Consider the following 22599-nt stretch of genomic DNA (forward strand, 5'->3'; position numbering starts at 1 on the left):
CAGCTCGGGAGCCCCCGGGCGCACGCCGGGCGGGGAGGGCAGGGATGGGGTGTGGAGGCTGCACTTACAGCCGCTGCCGCCGCCGCCGCCGCCTCCGCTGCTGCCGCCGCTGCCTGGAGAAGCCCCATCCATCCGCCTGCAGCCGGGAGACTCGGAGCCTGGGAGGGGCCTGGGCCCGGCCGCCGCCTCCTCCTCCTCCTCCTCGGCGTCGTCCGCAGCTTCCTCCCGCTCCACCAACCCTCGGCCCTCCCCTCCGCCTGCGCCCTCCTCCGCGGCCGCCCGCCGCCAGCCAACCGCGCGGCCGCTTGTTGGGCCGCGGCGCCGTCGCCATGGCGCCCGGCAAGCATCCTCGCGCCCCGGCCCGCGCCGCCAACGCCGCGTCTGGGGCTGCGGGCTCCGGAGGCCGTCCGACGCCACCATGCCGGTCTCCCCGGTCAGCAGCCGCAGTCGGCCGACCCTCGGGCAGTAAGTGCCGGCGCTCACACCTGCGTCCATCCCCCGGTCCCGGCGGAGCCCTCTCCGCGCCCTTGTCCTCCCGCATCCGGCTTGAGGCAGCAGCCCTCGAAGCTCCCAGGCGGCAGTGCCTCCCTCCTCGGCCCGTACGGCCGTCTTCAGACCCCGCTGCTGTGCCTGCCCTCGGAGAGAAGACCTAGTTCGTTTAGCACCGCCCTTCCTCCTGCCTCTCCTGGCTGTTTTCGGGCTGCAGTCTCAAGCTTGTTGCTTCCATTGCTGTGCCCAGATGCTCAGTCCTCTCCGTGAGCCGCCAGGCTGAACATCGCTGTGCTCTCTAGTCGAGGTTTTTTCGTCCCCCTCCTGCCTTAAACTCACTCCTGCTTACGATTCTGCTTTGCTGTTCGTGCAGCGGTGGAACGAGAGGCCGGAGGAGCGCACACAGCTCTGCGGACTGGTCTCGCTTCTAACTTCAAATGGGCCCCGAGTGCTGCCCAGCAGTTCCGTTCAAGCCCCCTCATTCGTCCACTCTCGCACGCTTCCGGACCACTTTGGTTCTCTTCTCAAACCGTCAGCATCTCTCCTTTCCAATCTCCTCCAGCTCAGCTAATCTTTCTTTGGCAGAACTCGTTGCACGTTCTTGGGAGAGAACCTTCCACTTTCTCTTGAATGTGGCACTCAGGTTTGTTGTCCATCCTGCCCGCTGCAGCGAAGTAGCCTTTGTGAATGAAGGTCAGCATAGCTGTCCCGCTAAATGCAATGGCCGTTGCTCAGTTTCGTTCTTAAGTCCCCCATCGGGAGCTTCGATCTAGTTTATCACTTCTGGAGTTTGAATCACTTCATTTGGTTTCTGGGACACGACTCTTCCCTGGTTCTCCCCGTGGCTTGTGGCTACTCCTTTTCAAAATAGTGCTTGCTGGTTGATACCTCTTCATCTCTCCCGTATCGAACTGTTGAGATGTTGCTGAGGTCAGTCTTTAAATCTTTTCTCTTTTTTCGTAAACCTGTGGCCTTCTGCCTTTAAAAATCACCTATATACTGATGATTCACGAGTTTGTATCTCTAGCCAGCACGTCTCCCAAGAAAACAAACTTAAAAAAAAACCCAAACATCTGCACTTAGAAGTCAATAGGCATCTCAAAATTCATATCCCAAACTGGACTGATTTCCCACTCTAATCTACTCTGCAGTCCTTTGCATTTCGGTAAGTGGTAGTTTCCACCCTTCCACTTAATCAGTAAAAGAGCCTGGAGTCACCCTTGACTTCTCTAATACCCTACTGCATCAGCAGATTCTACCATTTCTGCCTGCAAAATAAATCCAGACTACCGCTCCGGTGTGAGTCACTGTCACATTGCAGTAACCACCGAAATGGCCTTCCTGCCAGCACCTTCAGCATAGTCATCACTGTGTCTCTTCTCAAAACCCTCCTGCGATTTTTTCCATTTCACTCAGTAAAAGCTCACATCCTTACAGGGCCCGGCAGGATCTCACCTTGGACTCTTCCCCTTGCCTAATCATACTCAGTATTGTTCCACAACAATGTCAGGCACGTTATTTTCCCACTTCAAGGCCTGTGCCTTTGCTGTCCTTTGGATTATCGTACCCCCAGCTAATCTCATGACTCACTTCAGATGTCACCTTGTCAAAGAGTCCTTCTCTAACCCGCCCTACGTAAAATAATAATACTTCTTCCTTGGAGCGCTTCGAAGTCCTCACCCTTGCTTTATTTTTCGCCATAAAATTTATCCCTACTTGTTATGTTCTACACGTGTGTTAATCTGTCTTCACCCAATTCTGTGGTAGTTCATGGGAGCGGAGATGTCTGTTTGGTTCCCTGCTGTTGCCTAGAATGAAGGTGCTCAATAAATATTTGCTGACTGAAGGAATGAATGAGTATGTACATCAGTAACATCGGTTGCTGCTCATCTTGTCTGGTTTTTGTTTTTACTTGTAGGTGTGGAAATCTCAAGGTAAAATTAAGTTGAATTCATGTAAATTTTAAAAACTCATCTGACTCTCAAGTTTAGGATTGGCTCCTTTGAATAATTTCAGAAGGCTCTGGGCATAGGGACTGGCCCTAGTTGTCTGGTTCCTGTCCCTGGGGTGATTAGGGCAGGCAGATAGTGGCGCTGAGAGTGAGATTTCTATGAGAGCCAATAAAGGAGGTGATTGAGGGTATGGGTCTGGATTGGTTGGTTTGCATTTGAAAGATTTGCCTCTGGACAATGTATGGGATCGCTTAGCCCTGGGAGGGGCAGTCCCTCCAGGATCAGCAACTCTAAATGTCAGCATCAAAATACGGAAAATAAAAAGACATGCTTAATACCTGCTATATCTTGCATTTGTTTTGTTTATACATTTGCCACCCAAGGTTAAACCTCGATTACGACTCATCTGGACCGCTTTCATAGCATCTTAATGAAGGGTCTTCTTGTTTCTAGTGTGTTCTGTGTTCCACTAAATTTTCCTGAAGCATAGTTTTGATCACTTTACTATTCTGCTCAGAAACCTTGCTTGTGTATAAATTCCAAAGACTTAGCCTGGCTGTTTTATTTTTTCAAAGCTGAAGCTTTGTTTTCCTTCATGCATCTAATTCAATCATTTAGGATTCCCTGTATTTCCTACCTGCTTTTCTCCCTTCATTGCTCACAGTAATCTCTGCTCAGCGTGTGTTTCCTGTTCTGTCCTCCCTCACCTCCACCTGCACCAGATACAAACACACGTATACGTACACACCCCATACGCTCATTTTGCGTTCGACCTACAATCAAGGCCTAACTTAGTCACCTTCATGATTTCTCTGCTCACTCCTCTCACCCAAAGTAACCTCTACCACAACTCATTTCATCTTATGTGTACCTCTTTTGAGGTAAATATAATTTTGTGCTTGCATTATAATCATATGCATGTTTTAGTTGTTTTTGTTAGACTGTAAGCTCCCTAGGGCCCATGTCTGGTTCATATTGTATCCCTTCCAGCATGTAGTACAGAGCCTTATGTACAGTAAGTGTTTTGTAAATAACTGTTCAATGAATGGAAGAAATTGATTTGGTTTAGATTGGAATTACCTTCATCCCATGTAAATAAGAAGGAGGTAATAGTGAAACTTTTTCTTAAGCCACTCCCTACTGTTCATCTTGATATTTCATAGTGAGATTTATGTATGTGTAGCATGCTTTTAATGTCATTTGCTGGTTTTTTCATAGAAACGATCATCAGGTGTTCATTCCACGGATACCAATTAAATGCCTTATATTTTCTAGTTACCACCCTAGATACTGAAGATACAGGAGGGAACCAAACAACTTAGGTCCCTGCTTCAGGAAACTCAAGAATGTACAGCTACGTGACCTCTTGTATCATGACTGTTTTTTGGGCAAAACTTTCAAAGTGGTTATCTCCTCTTGAAAGTCAACCTCTTTATTGCCTGCTAATTTGTTGCTGTTGAAAACATCTGTTTTCTAACATAGCTAGATAGGTACCATAAATTTCTAACATAATTGTTTACAGGTACTTCTTTTAATTTCTTTAAGAAAGTAGTCTGTGCTTTCCATCTCTAGTTTCCCACTCTATCAGGCAGAGTGCTAAGAGCCAGGACTATAATGTTGGATGTGATAAACATGGCCCCTTCCCATAAAACTTATAGTCAAGGTTTCTGAGAGTTTACTGAGAATGCTCTCTCATAAGATCCCAGTAACTACATAACTGATAAGTGTCACATCATTCGCTAATTCATTTCCCTTTAGGTTCCTGTAGGGAATAAAAGAGGAGGAGCTGGGTTGTGAGTAAATGTGGTAGGGTTTCATTGTGCCTGTGTTCAGTTTGAGATGTCTGGTGGACATGTAGCTGGAGCTAACCAGTAGCCTGGTAAACATTCAAGCATGAAGACTGAGAGAATTTTTTTAGTTGAATATAATGATTTTGGGATTATTCATTCGTTCAACAAATATTTATTAAGCAGCTACTGTGTTTTGGGTACTATTGTAGGCAATAGGGGTATAGCAGGGAACAAAATAGCCCCAAATCCCTACCCTCATGGAACTTAGATCTAATTAGGGGGCAGGGTGAGAACAGCTAATTCACGAGATAAATAAGTAAAAGATAACATTATGTTAGCTAGTAAGAAGTACCAAGGAGAAAAATAAAGCAAGGGGATATGAAGATTTAAGATGTATTTGACATTTTTAGATAGGGGAGCCAGGGTAGGCCACACTAAGAAGGTGGTTTTAGGTAAAGACCTGAGGGAAGTGAGGATGCTAAGCATGTGCATGTACGGAGAAGTCCATTCCAGGCAAAGGGAACAGCAAGGGCAAAGGCTCTGATACGGAAATATGCCTGGCATGTGTGAGGAATACCAAGGAGACCAATGTGACTGGGGCAGAGTCAACAGGGGAGAGAGCAGTGATCATGAAGTCAGAGCCCTACTGGATGCACGTAGGACTTTTTAGGTCATAGTAGCAAGTTAGGCTTTTACTCAGAATGAGATGGGAAATGAATGGAGGGTTTCAACTAGAGTAGCGACATGATCAACTTGTGTTTGAAAGAATGACTCTGGTTGTGGTGTAGAGAACAGACTTCAAAGGATTGAGGTGAAGCGAGAAGATGAGTTAGGAGGCTACTGCAACTTCCAAGAAAGAGAGGATAGTGTTTGGACCAGGATGGTGGCAACAGAGTGGTTCTGAAGGTTGGATTCTAGATATATTTTGAAGTTTTTTCACCCAAGAAACTGGAAGAATAGCTCAAAGAATAGCTAGAAGAATTTGTTACCTTTAACAAAAGCGGAGAAAGACTAAGAGGAGTAGGTTCGCCGGACAGGGTGAGGGCGAGGTTGTGAGGAGCTCAGTTTTGGACATGCTAATTTTGAGTTAGAGATGTCGAGCAGGCAAAAGGATATGTGGGTCTAGGATTCACATGAGCCGTCCATTAGAGATATATATTTGGGAGTCATTATTATATAGATGGCATTTAAATCATGGCATTGGATGAATTCACCTAGGCTATGAGTATAGACAGAAATGAGAAGACCAAGGAGGAACACTGCAGAAGAAGTAGAAGGAGATCTGGGTAAGGGAAGTATCCTGCAATCCAAGTTAAAGAAAACAAAGTCAAAGCAAAAAGAATGATGATTTGGGTAAATTCTGCTGATAAGTAAGATGAGAACAGCCAAGGACATTACAAGAAAAGAAAGCTACAGACTAATATCTCTCATAAACATAAATGCAAAAATCCTCAACAAAATATTAGTAAATAGAATCCAATAATATAAAATATGAATTAGGGCCAGCCCCATGGCCGAGTGGTTAAGTTCACACGCTCCACTTCGACGGCCCAGACTTGAGCTGGTTGAGATCCTAGGTGCGGACATGGCAGCACTTGTCAGGCCACGTTGAGGCAGCATCCCAGATGCCACAACTAGAAGGACTCACAACTAAAAAAAAAAATACACAACTATGTGCTGGGGGGATTTGGGGAGAAAAAAACAGGAAAAAAAAAAGAAGATTGGCAACAGTTGTTAGCTCAGGTGCCAATCTTTAAGAAAAACCTTTCTAGCCTCTGTAAACTTGATGCGTTAACATCTGCCCTGCATGCATAGGTCCAACATGGACATGGACAACCTGATCTGCCTGAGTCACCTTGCCTTGGCTTCCTGCTTCCCTGGTTGCCCTTCGCCCCCACTAGGGGCCAAAATTTTCCAATATAAACCAACTGAAGCATAGTCCACCCCTCAACCACCTCCCTTATCTGGCTCTCACACTCTAGGCCACTATACACCTTTCCTAATCACTCTACAGCCAGATAGAGACAACTAGGGATGGCCTCTATGCCCCAGAACCCACTGAAATTATTCAAACTAGCCAATCCTACCCCTGCACATATGTATTAACCATGGAAGGAAGAAAATGATAAAAATCAGAGCAGAGGTAAATGAAATAGAGACTAAAAAAATAGAAAAAACTAATGAAACCAAGAGCTGGTTCTTTGAAAAGATAAACAAAATTGACAAACCCTTAGCTAGACTCACCAAGAAAAAAGGAGAGAAGGTTCAACGAAATAAAATCGGAAATGAAAGAAACATGGTTAATACATATGTGCAGGCTTAAAGTAAGAAGATAATTGGAAGTAATCAAAGTTTTGGTTTGGCCAGTAAGTACAGTGTATTTAAAGAAGGAAAAGAGGGGTGAGAGTGTAAATAAGATGTGATTATAATAATTAACTATGGATTCTATTAATTAACCTTAAGCTCAAAAGAGAAGAGATTGCATGAGAGGTGTGGGTGAGGGTGTAAAATGTAGAATCAAGAGCTCGAAGGTCTTAATAGAATTGAAGGATGGTTGAAGCTGGGGGTTAAGAGGGTGTATAAGCTAGGAAAATAGGAAGTGATGCTTGACCTTGCTAAGGACAAGGTCAAATGTATGACCATGGGAATAAGTAGCTGATGTAACAAGGAGGACAAGATCATTTACGTGAGAAGACTCTGAGGAGCTAAGAGCCCATGGTATTAGGATTACTTTCATGGATATTGAAGTACTCAGGAATTATGCCAGGAGTAGTTTTGAAGAGAAAGTCAGTAATTGAGGACATAAAATCTTCAGGGGATGGGAGAGAGGAGGTGCTGGTGATGATTGTGGACTGCCATAAGGAAGTGGAATACAAGTAGTCATTGAAACCATGAGTTTTGTTAAATTTACTCTGGGATAGTGTATATAGTGAAAAAACAGATAACTGAGGTTTAAGCTTAAGTGTAATCTTCAAATAAAAAGAATGGGAGGGCTGGATTTTGTAAGGATAGTAGGACAGAAGGTCAAGGAGAAAGAAAATAAGAGTTGAAAATTATGGGAAAAGAGTGATTCAATGGATGAATTGTGGATTTTGTGTTAAATAGAGAAAGAAGAGAAACCTAAAAGGTCCTGATTAATTGATAGAAAATGGAAAGTTCAGGTGATTAGAGGTTCCAAGGAGGCTGATGAATAGGAGACGGCAGTGTCACGGGAACCAATTGGAGAAGTCAATTTTAAGTAGAAGGGGGAATGGTGAACTGTCAGATGCTATAAAGATAAGTCCTGAAAAGAGTCCCTTGGATCTGACAATTTGGAGCACTAGGTGATTTAAGTGAAAGTCGTCTCTTTGCAGTGGGGGAGGAGAGGGTGGAACTAGATCACACTGAATTACGGAGCAAATAAGAGGAGTGAGGAAGTAGACAGTATTATTGACGAATATTGTGAAAGGAAGGAGAGATATAGTAGTAGATAGAGGAAGACATACCTAAAGGAAAGATTTCTAAGTTGAGGGGATGACTGGAGTACAATTACATGCTCCAGGGAAAAAGATAGGAAATGAGATGGAGGAGACAGGGAATTATCGATGGAGAAGAGTCCCTGAGAAAGCAGTAGGAGACAGGTTTCAGAGCACACGTAGCAAGATTAGCCTTAGATGAGAATGGCAATTCTTTTGCTGAACAAGGAAGAAAATAAAAGGATGGATTTAGGTGAGTTTGTAGGATATGAAAGAAGAATATAATGAAAGTGGAGAAGTTATTTAAGGAGTTTTTACCTGATTGATCCTTTTTATTTTCTTAGAGATGTTGGAGTAAAGTCATTTAGAGACTAAAGGAGGAACAATAGAGTAGGATACTTAAAAAGAATGTAAATTTGAAATAGGGCATGAATGGGATTCATTTATTCATTTATTTTTAAAATTCTTATTTACTGCCCACAATATACTCGGCACTATCCTGGGTGCTAAGGATACAGCAATGAACAAAACAAGGTTCTGGCCCTAAAGATGAGGATGGAAAAACAGCAAAGTGCCAAGTGATAATAAAGGCTGTGAAGAAAAATAAAATATGAATAGAGGATTGATTGTTGTCATTTAAAAATATTTTGTTCCTGTCTGATCTTTTATGATTTGAAAAATAAAAGTATTGTTACAAATATTTTCTTTGGAAACGTATTTCATTTCTATAACATAAGGGAAGATCATCCTCGTTTTATAGAAATCCACAGTATAATGAGACTACTAGAATGAATGATAAGGTGGGTTTTTGTCTTAAGGAATTGAGAGAGTAGAGCCAAAAGTGAAATCGTGTTTTTTCTGCTGGAGACAAACATTTTGATTATAACTTCTCTTCTTATTAAAAATTACTATGTAGGGGCCGGCCTAGGGGCACAGCAGTGAAGTTCGCACATTCTGCTTCCGCAGTCCGGGATTCGCTGGCTCAGATCCCGGGTGCAGACCCAGCACTGCTTGTCAAGCCATGCTGTAGCAGGTGTCCCACATATAAAGGGGAGGAAGATGGGCATGGATGTTAGCTCAGGGCCAGTCTTCCTCAGCAAAAAAGAGGAGGATTGGCGGTAGTGTTAGCTCAGGGCTGATCTTCCTCAAAAAAAAAAACATTACCGTGTAATTGTTCACGCAGGAACATGATATTCTTTCCCAGGTTTTATTACTCATGCTTCAATCTGTCTATCTAACTGCACTCTGTACTTGTTTGTGCTCACTGTGTGCCGGGCACTTCCTAGCAACAGTGTATAAATTAATTCACTTAGTCCTCATAATAACCTATGGGTAGGTACTATTATTATTATCCTCACCGTACAGATAAGGAAACTGAGACCCGGAGAAATCAGTGTAGACTTCCGACCTAACTGCCTGGGTTCAAATTTCCACACTAATAGGAATGTTTCCCTCCAAGCCTCTTGATTTTATGTAAAATAATATTAATAGCAACCTCTTAAAGTTATGTTGAAGAAAAAGTGACATAATGCATGGAAACATTCTATGCTTACACACAGTTCTAAAGTAGCTATTATTTCTTGTTTATACTTTAGATTTTTTCATGTTTCTGAATGTGTCTTTTTTTTATTGTTGGTTAGTTTTTCTTCAATTGTGGATCCTCTGTATTATGTTTTCTTTTCCTCCTATAGGACTATTACCTCACAGCCGAAGTCCATTAGCTTTCCTGGTAAGGTAAAGGCAACGCAAACAAGAGGATATTTTGGTGCAAACCAAAGCAGAATGGCTGTTTCAAGAACTGCGATGATTCTACCTGACATGAAATCAGCAGAAAAACTGAATAGTCCCACCTCAAGGACAGTCACACAGGTAATATTCTTTAGAATTCTGAGTTTATTTGAAAATGATGTCATGAAGAACTTGATGGAAATGTTAAAGGTAGAAAATATACTGCTTTGAAATAAGCGTTCGCCTCTAATATTGATATATTGATTTTGTTGCAGTCTTTACCACATAAAATATCATACAGCATGGGGGCTGGCCCCGTGGCCGAGTGTTTAGGTTCGCGCGCTTGGCTGCAGGCGGCCCAGTGTTTCGTTGGTTCGAATCCTGGGCACGGACATGGCACTGCTCATCAAGTCACGCTGAGGCAGCGTCCCACATGCCACAACTAGAAAGACCCACAACGAAGAATATACAACTATGTATGGGGGGGCTTTGGGGAGAAAAAGGAAAAAATAAAATCTTTAAAAAAAAATATCATACAGCATAATAGTGGCAGTTGGGTCTTATAGTCCAATGTTAGTAATAAGAATATTGGTGTAGAATGAGGAAAGTCTACTCATGACCTTAAGAGCTAGTTGGTTATAATATTAATTGTAGCTAATTCAGCTGTAATGTGGATAGTACAGCTGTCATCCACTCTTCTTTGCAATGTAGTCTAGAAAATATCATACAGTGAATTGTCATAAAATTGGTTATCTCATTAGAAAACATAATTAAGGACTGACTTTTTTAAATTTTTAATCAAAGAATAATGTATACAGAAGAGTATATAATGTATAAATTTGAATGGGCTAGGCAATGATTTTTCAGATATGACACCAAAAACACACTCCATTAAAGATAAAATTGGTAAACTGGACTTTGTCAAAATTAAAACTTCTGGTCTTTGAAAGACATTGCTAACAGAATGGAAGGAAAAGCCAGACAATGGGGAAAAATTAATCGCAAGGCATTTATCTGATAAAGTACCTGTATCCAAAATACATAAACAATATTAAGACAAGCTAATTTTAAAAATGAGCACAACATTTGAAAAAACGCTTCACCAAAGTACATGTACGGATGGCAAATGAGCCCCAAAAGATGATCCACATTAGTCATGAGGGAAATGCAAATTAAAACCATAAGTTTCTGCTTCACACCTATTAGAATAGCTAAAATTAAGAGACTGACCATGCCAAAGGTTGGCCAGGTTGTAGAGGAAGTAGAACTCTCATACACTGCTGGAAGGAGTGGAAAATGAAAAACAATTTGGCAGCTTATCAAATGTTAAATAAATACCGACTGGATCATTCAGCCATTCTACTTCTAGGTGTTTACTCAAGAGAAAAAAAAAGCATATGTTTATACAAAGAGTAGTACATGAATATTTATAGCAGCTTTTTGTATAATAGCCAAAAAAGGAAATAACCCTAAGATAATTTTAAGAAATTAATATTACGTATTTGTGTAAATATTCCATGTGCTATGATCTTAGCTCAGGCTGCTATAACAAAGTACTGTAGACTGGGTGGCTTAGAAACAAAGAAGTTTGTTTCTCACATTTCTGCCGCTGGAAGTCCACGATTAGGATGCCAGTGTGCTCAGGTTCTGGTGAGGATACTTTTCCAGGTTGCAGACCGCCAATTTCTCATTATATCCTCACATGGTAGACATTTTGCTAGCTCTCTGGCCTCTTTTCCTAAGGGAACTAATCCCATTCATGAGGGCTCCAACTTCATGACTTAATTCTCTCTCAAAGATTCCACCTCCCAATATCATCTCGTTGGGATTAGGATTCTAACATATCAATTTTGGGGGTACGCAAACATTCAGTCCATAACAATTGTATACACATTATATGCATTATGTATATATTGTACATTCATATATACAGTACATACATATTACATAGTATTAACAATACTATGTAAAAGGAATAATGCATGCAAGCTTGTTCCAACACTTAAAAATCAGTACTACTTGCTGTATTAAAGACTGAAAACAAAAAGTAATCATCACAACAAATAAAGAAAAAGCATTTGAAAAAAATTCAATATCCATTCATGATTTTTAAAACAACATTTTTTAAAAGCCTTTCAACTGACTTGAAAAAGAAAAGATTTCCTCAGGGGCGTTCTGAAAAACCCACAGATAACATCCTACTCAATGATGAAAGACTGAAAGCTTTTCCCCTAAGATAAGGAATAAGGATGCCCACTTTCACCACTTCTGTTCAACATAGTAGTCAGGTGTCCTAGACAGAGCAATTAGGCAAAAAAAAAAAAAAAAAAAGAAAGAAAGAAAAGTCATCCAACGTGGGAAGGAAGAAGTAAAATTATCTCAGTTCACAGATGATATGATCTTATATGTGGAAAACCCTAAAGACTCCACATGAAAAACTGTTAGAACTGATAAATCCAGCAAAGCTGTAAGATGCAAAATTAACACAAAAAATTCTGTTGCATTTCTATATACCAGCAATGGAAAATTCAAAAAGAAAATTAAGAAAAAGATTTTGATTTACAATAGCATCAAAAAGCATAAAATACTTAGGAATAAACTTAACTAGGGATGTGAAAGACTTGTACACTGATGACTACAAAAATTGCTGAAAGAAATCAAAGACAATAAATGGGAAGACATCCTTTGTTCATGAAATGGAAGACAATATTGTATTCAATACTAACCAAAGTAATCCACAGATTCAAGGCAATCCCTATCATAATCCCAATGACTTTTTTTTCAGAAATATAAAAAGGCATCCTAAAATTCGTATGGAATATGAAGGGACCCCAAATAGCTAAAACAATCTCGATAAAGAAGAACAAAGTTGGAGGTCTCACACTTCCTGATTTCAAGACTTGTTACAAAGCTGCAGTAATCACAGTGTAGCACTGGCATGAAGACAGACATATAGAACAATGGAATAGAATAGAGAGTCCAGAAATAAACCCTCAGGTATGTGGTCAAATGATTTTCAACAAGGATTCCAAGACTATGCAATGGGGAAAGGATGGTCTTTTCAACAAAGATATTGGGAAAACTGGATATCTACATGCAAAAGAATGAGATAGGACTCTTACTTTACACCATATAAAAAATAACAGTCCGGAAAGCAGCAGAAGAAAAACAGTGTATCTCTTGTGAGGGAACCCCAATAAAGTTAACAGATAACTTTTCAGCAAAAACAATGAGGCAGGAAGGCAGAGGATACAATATTTGAAGTTGTCAAAGAAAAACTGTCAACCAAGAATCTTATATTCAGCAAAGCTATCATTCAAAAATGAAGATGAAATAGTTTCCCAGATAAGCAAGAACTGAAAGAATTTATTGCTTGCAGATCCACCTTACTCAAAATACTAAGGAAAATTCTTCACCTTGAAAGCGAGTAACCCCAGATGGTAATTCATATCCACACAAACGAAGAACACCAGCACATGTAATTATAACAACACTATTAATGTATTTACTCCTTTTTAAATCTTATTTGAAAAAAATAACAGATATATATGTATTATTGGGCCTATGACATTAGAAATGTAATATGTGTGTAATATATTTGCCAATAATAGCACAAAGAAGGTGGGTAGGAGCAAAGCTGTAACGCACTAAGGAAATGATGACAAATGGTAAAATGATAATTATAGCACTGTGTTGTGTTTGTAACATTAATAGTTGTAATGTGTATAAAAATGATACCATGAAAGGGGGGAATAGTGAATAGAGCTACACAGAAGCAATACTTTAATATATTACTGCAATTAAGCTAATAAAAATCCAAAGCTGATTTTGACAAGATGTGTATGGTAAGCCCTAGAACAACCACTTAGAAAAGCGTCAAAAATATAGTGAAAAAAATCATTATTAAAATTAAAATGATACATTAGAAAATATTCACTTAATGCAGAAAAAAGTAATAAAGGAGGAATAAAGGACAAACAGATATGAGACATATGGAGCACATAAAGTAAAATGGTAGATATAAATCCAACTATATCAATAGGAATATTAAATGTAGATGGATTAAACAATCCAAATAAAGGGCACAGATTGTCAGACTTATAAAAAAAATGATCCAATGATATCCTGTTTACAGGAGACATACGTTGGTTTCAAAGATACAAAGAGACTGAAGTAAAAGGGTGGTAAAGGATGTATTACAAGAACACCAACCACAAGAAAGGTGAAGTGGCTGTACTGATACAAGACAAAATAGACTTGAGGACAAAAAAAAGTTACTAGAGATAAAGAGAGACATTTTATAATGATAGAAGAGTCAATCCAATAGGAAGGTAGAAAAATTATAAGCATGTATGCACACAATAGCAGTGACAAAATATATTTTTTAAAAACTGACAGAAATGAAAGAAGAAATAGACAATTCAACAATGATAGTAGGAAACTTCAATCCCACTTTCAATAATGGACAGAACAACTAGAAAAAAGTTCAACAAGGAAATAGAAGACTGGAACAATACTATAAACCAACTAGAACTGACAGACATCTACAAAATACTCCACCCAACATGCAAGAAAATCTACATTCTTCTCAAGAACATGAAACATTCTATGGGATAGACCATATGCAAGGCCAGAACTCAACAGTCTTAAAAGGGTAGAAATAATACAAATTATGTTCTCTAACCATAATGAAATGAAATTAGAAATAATAACAGGGAAAAACCAGGAAAACTCATAGATATATGTAAATTAGACAACACACGCCTAAATAACCATAGGTCAAAGGAGATATCAAAAGGGAAATAAGAAAATACTTTGAGATGATTGCTAATCAAGACACAATATGCCAAAGCTTACAGGATGCAGCTAAAGCAGTGCTTAAGGGAAATTTATACCTGTAAGTGCCTACATTAGAAAGAGGAAACATCTAGAATCAATAACGTAACCTTCCACCTTAAGAAACTGGAAAGAATACAAAATAAGCAGAAGGAAGGAAATAGTATAGATTAGAGTAGAAATTAGTGAGATATTGAATAGAAAATCAATAGAGAAAATTAATGAAACCCAAAGTTTGTTCTTTGAAAAGATCAACAAAATAGGTAAACCTTTAACTAGTTTAACCAAGAAAAGAAAAAGACTCAAAATACTAAAATCAGAATTGAAAGAGGGTACATCACCACCAGCCCTACAGAAATAAAAGGATCATTATAAATGATAAATCGTATGCCAACAAGTTAGAAAACTTACATGAAATGGACATATTCCTAAAAATACACAAGCTACCAGGGGAGCTGACTCAAGAAGAAATAGACAATCTGAGTACACTTATAATAAGGGAAGAGACCAGATCAGTAATAAAGAAATAGATATAGGTAGGTAAATAGGTAGACAGACAGATAAATAAATAAATCCTACCCGTAATGAAAAGCCCAGGGCTAGGTAGGTCTTCGTTGAATTCTACCACACATTTAAAGAACTAATACCAGTTCTTCACAAATTCTTCCAAAAAATAGAAGAGGAGGGAACACTTCCTGACTTGTTTTGAGACCAGTATTACCCTGAATCAAAACCAGACAAAGATATCACAAGAAAACTATAGACCACTATCTCTTATGAATATGCAAACATCCTCAACAAAATTCTAGCAAGCCAAATCTAGCAACATATAAAAAGAATTCTACACCATGACTGCCTTACTTTGCTAAGGGTGCCGTAACAAAATACCACAGACTGGGTGGCTTAAACAACAGAAATGTATTATTCTGGAGGCTAGATGTCCAAGAGTAAGGTATTGGCAGGTTTAGTAATTTCGGAGGCATCTCTCCTTGGCTTGCAGATGGCCACCTTCTTGCTGTGTGCTTACATGGCCTTTTGTTTGTGTGTGGTCATCTCTGGTGTCTCTTTCTCATAACTACTTTTCCTTCAAGGACACTAGTCAGATTGGAATAGGGTCTCATTTTAACTTAATTATCTCTTTAATGGCCTTATCACTGAATAAGTCACATTTAGAGGTACCAAGGGTTAGGGCTTCAACATATGGATTTGGGGAGAGGCAATTCAGTCCATAACAACAACCAAGTAGGATTTGTCCCAGGGATGCGAAGTAATTTAACGTTTTAATGTCTAAAAATCAATTAATGTAATATCTCATATCAATAGAATAAAAAGCAAAAACCACATGATCACCTCAATAGAGGCAGAAAAAGCACTTGTCAAAATCCAAAATCCTTTCATGATAGAAACACCTAGCAAACTAGGTATAGAAGGGAATTTCCTCAACCTGATAAAGGACATTTATGAAAATCTCACTAACACACTGAGTCATGAAATACTGGATGCTGTCCTTCTGAGATCAGGACAAGACCAATCCTTCCCACTTCTATTCAACATTGTACTGGAGGTTCTAAATAAGGCAATTAGGCAAGAAAGGGAAATAAAAGGCATCCAGATTGGAAAGGAAGAAGTAAAGCTATCTCTATTTGCAGATGACATATGTTGTATATAGAAATTCCTAAGAAATCTACTAAAAAACTAATGAATGAGTTTTGTTAGGTTGCAGGATGAATGATCAATATAGAAATAAATTGTGTATCTATACACTTGCAATAAACAATTTGAAAATTAAATTAAGAAAATTTTCTTTCACAATAACATCAAAAACAATAAAATACTTAGGAATAAATTTAGTAAGAGAAGTGAAGTATTATGCTCTGGAAACTATGAAACATTATTCAATGAAATTAAAGAAGATCTAACGTATCCCAAATTCATGAATTGGAAGACTTACCGTTGTTAAGATGGTGACACTCCCCAATCTGATCTATCAGTTCAATACAATCCATATCAGAGTCCTACCTGACTTCTTTGTGAAAATTGACAATTGATTCTAAAATTCATATGGAATTGCAGGGAACCCAGAATAGCAAAAGATATCCTGAAAAAGAAGAAGAATGTAGGCAGATTGTCACTTTCCAATTTCAAAATTTACTACAAGGCAATGGTAATCAACATAGTGTGTATTGGCACAAAGACAGACAAATAAATCAATGGAATAGAATTGAGAGTTCAGAAATAAACCTGTACATCTATGGTCAACTGATTTTTGATAAGGGTACCAAGACCATTCAACAGGGAAAGAATAGTCGTTTCAATGAATGGTGCTGAGATGACTGGATAGCCACATGCAAAAGAATGAAGTTGGAGCCTTATCTCACATCATATAAAAAAAATCTCAACATGAATCAGAGACCTATATGTAAAAGCTAAAGCTAAAAATCTCTTAGAAGAAAACAGAGGGGTAAATCCTCCTGATGTTGGATTTGGCAAAGGATTCTTAGGTATGACACCAAGAAGATGAATAACAACAACAAAAAAAATAGATGCATGTTTGTGCTTCAAAGGACATAATCAGGAAAGCGAAGAGTCACCCATAGAATGGGAGAAAATGTTTGCAAACCATATATCTGTTAAGGGATTTGTATCTGGAATATATAAAGAGCTCTCACAACTCAATAATAAAGAGACAAATAGCCCAATTAAAAATTGGGCAAAGGATTTGAATACTCATTTCTCCAAAGAAGATATACAAATGGTCAAAAAACACATGAAAAGATACTTGACATCATTAGTCATCAGAGAAATGCAAATCAAAACCAGAATGAAATTCACTCCACACTCGCTAGGATGGTTAGACTCAAAAAGTCAGAAAACAACAAGTGTTGGTGAGGATGTGAAGAAATCAGAGGTCTTATACACTGCTGATGGAAATGTAAAATGGTCCTGCTACTTTGGAAAACATTGTGGTGGTTCCTCAAAAGGTTGACATAGTATTACCGTATGACGAGAATTTCTATTCCTAGGTCTATATATCCAAGAGAAATTAAGATATATTTCCACAGAGAAACTTGTACATGAATGTTTATAGCAGCATTATTCATAATAGACAAAAAGAGGAAACGACCCAAATGTCCATCAGTGGACAAACGGCTATGCAAAATGTGATATATCCATACAATAGAAGATTATTCGACCATAAAAAAGAATGAGGTACTGATTCACGCTGCAACATGGATGAATCTTGAAACCATTATGCTAAGTGAAACAAGCCAGTCACAAAACACCACGTACTATATGATTCCACTCATATGAAAGTCCAGAATAGGGAAATGTCTGGAGACATGAAATATGTTAGTGGTGGCCTAGGGTTGGGAGGAGAGACAAGGGTTACGGAGCTGAGTTAAAGGATACAGAGTTTCTTCTGGAAGTGATAAAAAGGTTCTAAAATTAGCAGTGTTGATGGCTGCACATATCTCGGATATACTAAAAACCACTGAATTGAACACTTTAAAAATCTATTTTAAAAGATATTTAGTGCATATTGCGTGCCAATTTGTTCCAATTTTTGAATTTTGAAAATTACGATAAAATGGAAAATTTCTTTAAAAAAACTTAGATTTTACCAAAAGACAAACAAAAGTGAAAAATTAGAAGCTATTAAAGAAATTAATATGAGTAATTTAAAAGCCTTCCTTCAAAGATAATTCCAGGCCCAGATGGTTTGGCTAGTGCTATATACCAAACATATATGGATAAAAACAGTACAGGAAAAGTGAGTGTACTCCAAGACTCATTATATGAGCTAGAACTATCTAGATATCAAAATCTGGAACTATAAGTATGAGAAAGAAACATTACACGCCAATCATACTTGCAAACATAGAGAAATCCTCAGTAAAATATTAGCAAAATTCGACAACAATAAAAAGAGATAAGACATCATGAGGAAGTTCAGTTCATACTAACAAATTAAGATTGGTTTAACATTTAAAAAGCCACCAGTGTAAAAATTCACCACATTAACAGCTTAAAGGAAAAAAGAGTTATGATCACATCAATACAGATAGAAAGTATCTGATAAGATGAAATATTTATTCATGATTAAAAGGAGAAGATTCTTATGAAACTGAGAATCACTAGGAACTTCCTTAATCTGATTTAGGGTATCTATAAAATCCTACAGCAATGATTATATTTAATGGTGAACATTTCTAAGACAGGATCCACTTCTAGCCAACATTCTTGGAAGTCTTAGCCAGTTCAGTATGGGAAGAAAAAGAAATGAAAAGTATAGGAATTGCAAAGGAGGAAACAAAACTTCAAATATTTATAGATGACACAACTGTCTACATATAAAATTAAAAATCACCTACTGATAATTATCAAATTAATAAGAGAGTTTAGCCAGGTTATTGGATATCAAATTTTTAAAAAGCAATTCTATATTTATATACCAGCAACAAATGGTTCAAAATTACATATTTTTAAATGATACCATTTATAATAGCTCTAAAATTTATTAAGTACTTATGGATAAATAAAAGAAAAGATGCTCATACCTATATTTTCAAAACTATAAAGTTTTATTGGGAGACATTAAAGAAGACCCAAACAATGGAGAAATAGACCATGTTTATGCAGAGAAAGAGCCAATATTGTAAGCATATCAATTATGCCCAAATTTTGATTCATAGATTCTGTACAATTTCAGTCAAATTTTCAGGAGCTTTTTTGTTTTATTATATTTCTTTCTGGAACTCATCTAAGTAATTCCAAAATTTGTATGAAACTGCTAAAGCTTAGAATAGCCAAGATACTCTTGAATAAGAACTTGGTGGAAGGACTTGCTCTCCTAGACATCAAATTTAAGAAAAAGTGTAACGTTAGCAAAGGGATAGACAGAGCCTACAATTGACTCAAGGACATCTAAACACTTGTCTTATAACAACCGTGCACTACAGAATAATGTGGAGGTGACAGGATTTTCAAAAACTCTTTTTGAGATAATTGGGTATTCATACAGATTAAAATATATTGGCTTCCTTTCTCATACTATACACAAAACTCAAACCCAGGTATATTATGGATCTAAACATGCAAAACGCCAGATATAAAAACGTCCTCGTAACATCAAGATTGGGAATGGTTTCTTGAATGAGGCATCTGAAGCGTAAACCGTCAAGGGAAATGTGATAAATCTGACTACATTAAGAGTGAGAACTTCTTCATTAAAAGATATCACAAAGAAAATGAACCACAGAGTGAAAGAAGACATTTCCAACACATAAAACTGAAAGGATTCACATTCAGAATATTTTATAAACTCTATTATCAGTTTAAAAAAGACAGAACTCAATAGAAAGAAGTACAAAGGGCTTGAATGGGACATTCTCCTCCAAAAAAGGAAATAAAAATGGGAATAAATATATGAAAAGAAGCTCAAATTTGTGGAAATTAAAATCAAAATGAGATACCTGTAAACCCATACCAGACTAGCTTGAGTTTATAAATCTGACAGTTCTAGCTGTTGATGAGAATGTGGAATAACAGCAACTGTCATACAATGCTGGTAATCATGAAAATTGTTACAACCAGTTTGTAGAACAGTTTTGGGTTATCTAATCAAGAGACCCATCAATTCCACATCTATATGCCCCCTAGAGAAATACATTCTCGTGTATACCAATGTATATATTTTATATATAAATGTTTATTGAGACAGTTTTCATGATGGCCCAAAACTGGAAAAAACTTGACGTCTACTAAAAGTAAAATAGATCAGTAAAATATGATATACTAATCCAACAGACTTTAGAATCATCAATAAATGAACGAACTACTGTACATGCAGCAACATGGAGAAATATAAGAACATATTGTTGAACAAAAGATGTCAGACATAATATATGACTATATAAAATTTAAAAACAGGCAAAACTAAATTACGTTGACAAACATGATAAATACCAAGTGCTGGAAAAGTCTGGAGCAACAGGAACTCTCATACAGTGTTGGCGGGAACCACTTGGGAAAACTTTTTAGTAGTATCTATTTAGAGTGAACATATACATAATCCATTACCCAGTAATTCCACTCTTAGGTATATGCCCAACATGAATTCATACAGCCTATTCAGCAAAACACACGTACAACAATCTTCATAGCACCACCATTTGTAACAGCCGAAAAATTGGAAATTACAGAAATATCCATGAACAATAGAATAGGTAAATTGTGACATATTCACACAATGGAATATTATACAGCAATGAAAATGAGCCATCTACAGCTATACTTAACCATGTGAATTAATCTCACAAATGTACTATTGAACCAAAGAAACCAGTTACCAAAGAGTGCATACTATATGATTCCATCTGAATAAAGTTTAAAAACAGGCAAAGCTAATCCATGGTGTCAGGATAACTTCGGTGGAGCTGGTGACTCTCATGAAAGGAACTTCCAGGATGCTGGTAATTTTCTGCTTCTAAATCTGAGTGCCAGGTACACGGATGTGTTCAGTTTTGAAAATTCATTAAGCTGTACATCTATATGTACACTTTTCTGTCTGTATATTTTACTTCAATACAAGTTGTCAAAAGTAAATGCTGTCGTTTAGGAATCCATACTTAATGAAACTATAAAAAGAAGAAAGGAGATGATAACCAAAACCAAGCTAATGATTGTCACTGGTGGGGAGGGGAGGCTGTGATCCAGAAGCGGCAAAGGCTGGGGGTGCTATCTATGACCCAGGAGGGGCAAAGTTTTCTGGAGGTGCTATCAATGTTCTAATTTTTTACTTTAGTTGTGATTATAAGATTTGCTTTATATTATTTAATTATATGGTTGTGTTTTAATTGCACTTCTCTGTGTTAAATTTTATAATTAAAAAGATTAAAAATGAACCAAAAACAAATGAACCAAAAATATATAATAATTTGGGAAATGTTTATTAATAAAATGTTAAATGAAACATAATGTTTTTTTAAAGCTTATACATAAAAATTAAATGTACCAAAATATTAATAATCTGGATGAATTATATTTATGCAGTTCTGAATTTTCTAAAAATTAATATATTTTACTTGTATACAGGTAAAACATGAATAAGACTTTTTAAAAAATGTATGCCTAGTGAAAAAACTTTTTAAGCATAAAATCACTTATTTAATATTTTATGTTTATCCTATCCTAGAAACATTATACTTATCTTTTTTCTACTGCTTTTATTTCCATTTTCTAGGACCTATTATTCAGAAACCCAACCTTTTTTACTTATTTTATTTTAAATTACCATTTTCCACAGGTGTTTGATGCAAATGGAGTTGATGTTACTCCCCGACCCCTTTACCGTTCAGATACACACGTTGGTACAGCAAAGCCAAGTAAACTACTGACGTCACAAGAAGGATCACGTGGGTCCGACTATATATCTTCCTATAGCTTTTATCAGAATACGCTAAATCCCAGTATGTTAGGGCAGTTTACAAGGTAGAGTATACAATTCTATAGTTCTTTTTTATATCACACATGTTGTCTTTCAGTATACAATTCTATAGTTCTTTTTTATATCACACATGTTGTCTTTCCATTTAAGTGCATGTATGTAACTTAGATGTCAGTTGTCTTCAGTCTCCCAGCTCTACTCTGTGATGCTCGTGTACCGTCTCCATGTTCCTCTCACGTTTTAAATTAGATGTAGAGCTTTGCATGTCTTAAGAATTTCCTGTACACTTACACCAAAACATTTGTGAAAAAACATGTAGATTTTACTCAAGATTTCCCGAGGAACCGAAAGATGAAGGCTAGCATCACATACCCACAGACATATTTCTTCAGTTTCTTTATGCTGCAAATTATGGGAAGGGGTGGCTTTCCTTTTTTCCCCCTATTCTTTCATACAAATCCCTGTTCTCCTAGGGTTTGATTTCTCTCTTGCTTTATCTTTATTTCTTGTAAATGAAATGTTATGCATTTATTATGTAGATACTTGTATAATTGAAATTAATGCTTACTTATGGTAGAGAAGTTCAGAGTCTTTGCAATAATAAAACAATAGTTTCTAAAATAATCTAAAGATTACAGGCAAATATTTGAGTGTGTAACTTTCAACCTGACAGATTAAAAGTTCCAGATGTTGTCTGAGCATGTGATTTTAGGAGAAAAAATGCTGGTCTAGAGTCGGCCTCCAAATTTGCATGTAGAAGCCATGGGAGTGCTCTGCAAAACAAAGGATGTCCCAGTAATCTGGACTCACCCCTTTGGAGGGCAGTTGGGACTATAAATAGAACAGGAAAAAAAGTATGCAATATCATGGCATAACGTAAAGTTCGTATGTTTAAGGAAGTT

The 22599-nt window shown here is 37.6% G+C and overlaps 2 protein-coding genes across 7 annotated transcripts in view; one reads left to right on the top strand and one right to left on the bottom strand.

Annotated features, from left to right (window-relative positions):
* The window catches only part of MIER1 (MIER1 transcriptional regulator), a 58766-nt gene extending 58558 nt beyond the window's left edge, over positions 1-208 (bottom strand). For 2 of the 4 annotated variants that reach the window (XM_070268878.1, XM_070268874.1), the window contains exon 1: positions 69-208. Coding sequence is in view for 1 of the 4 variants with exons in the window: in XM_001500074.7 (XP_001500124.2) it covers positions 69-132 (64 nt within the window). In the remaining 3 variants the exon portion in view is untranslated. The remainder of the gene's footprint in view (positions 1-68) is intronic. The other 2 variants (XM_001500074.7, XM_070268880.1) reach the window with 2 other exon arrangements.
* Positions 209-276: 68 nt separating this feature from the next.
* Positions 277-22599, top strand: part of DNAI4 (dynein axonemal intermediate chain 4) — an 86996-nt gene continuing 64673 nt past the window's right edge. Inside the window, exons 1-3 of one of the 3 annotated variants that reach the window (XM_023641911.2) lie at positions 277-465; positions 9378-9555; positions 21557-21741. In XM_023641911.2, the coding sequence (XP_023497679.1) occupies positions 419-465; positions 9378-9555; positions 21557-21741 (410 nt within the window). In that variant the 5' untranslated portion in view covers positions 277-418. Of the gene's footprint in view, positions 1420-9377; positions 9556-21556; positions 21742-22599 lie in introns of all 3 variants that reach the window. The other 2 variants (XM_070268872.1, XM_070268871.1) reach the window with 2 other exon arrangements.

Source organism: Equus caballus, chromosome 5 (genome assembly GCF_041296265.1).
Source record: "Equus caballus isolate H_3958 breed thoroughbred chromosome 5, TB-T2T, whole genome shotgun sequence".
Lineage (NCBI taxonomy): Eukaryota > Metazoa > Chordata > Mammalia > Perissodactyla > Equidae > Equus > Equus caballus.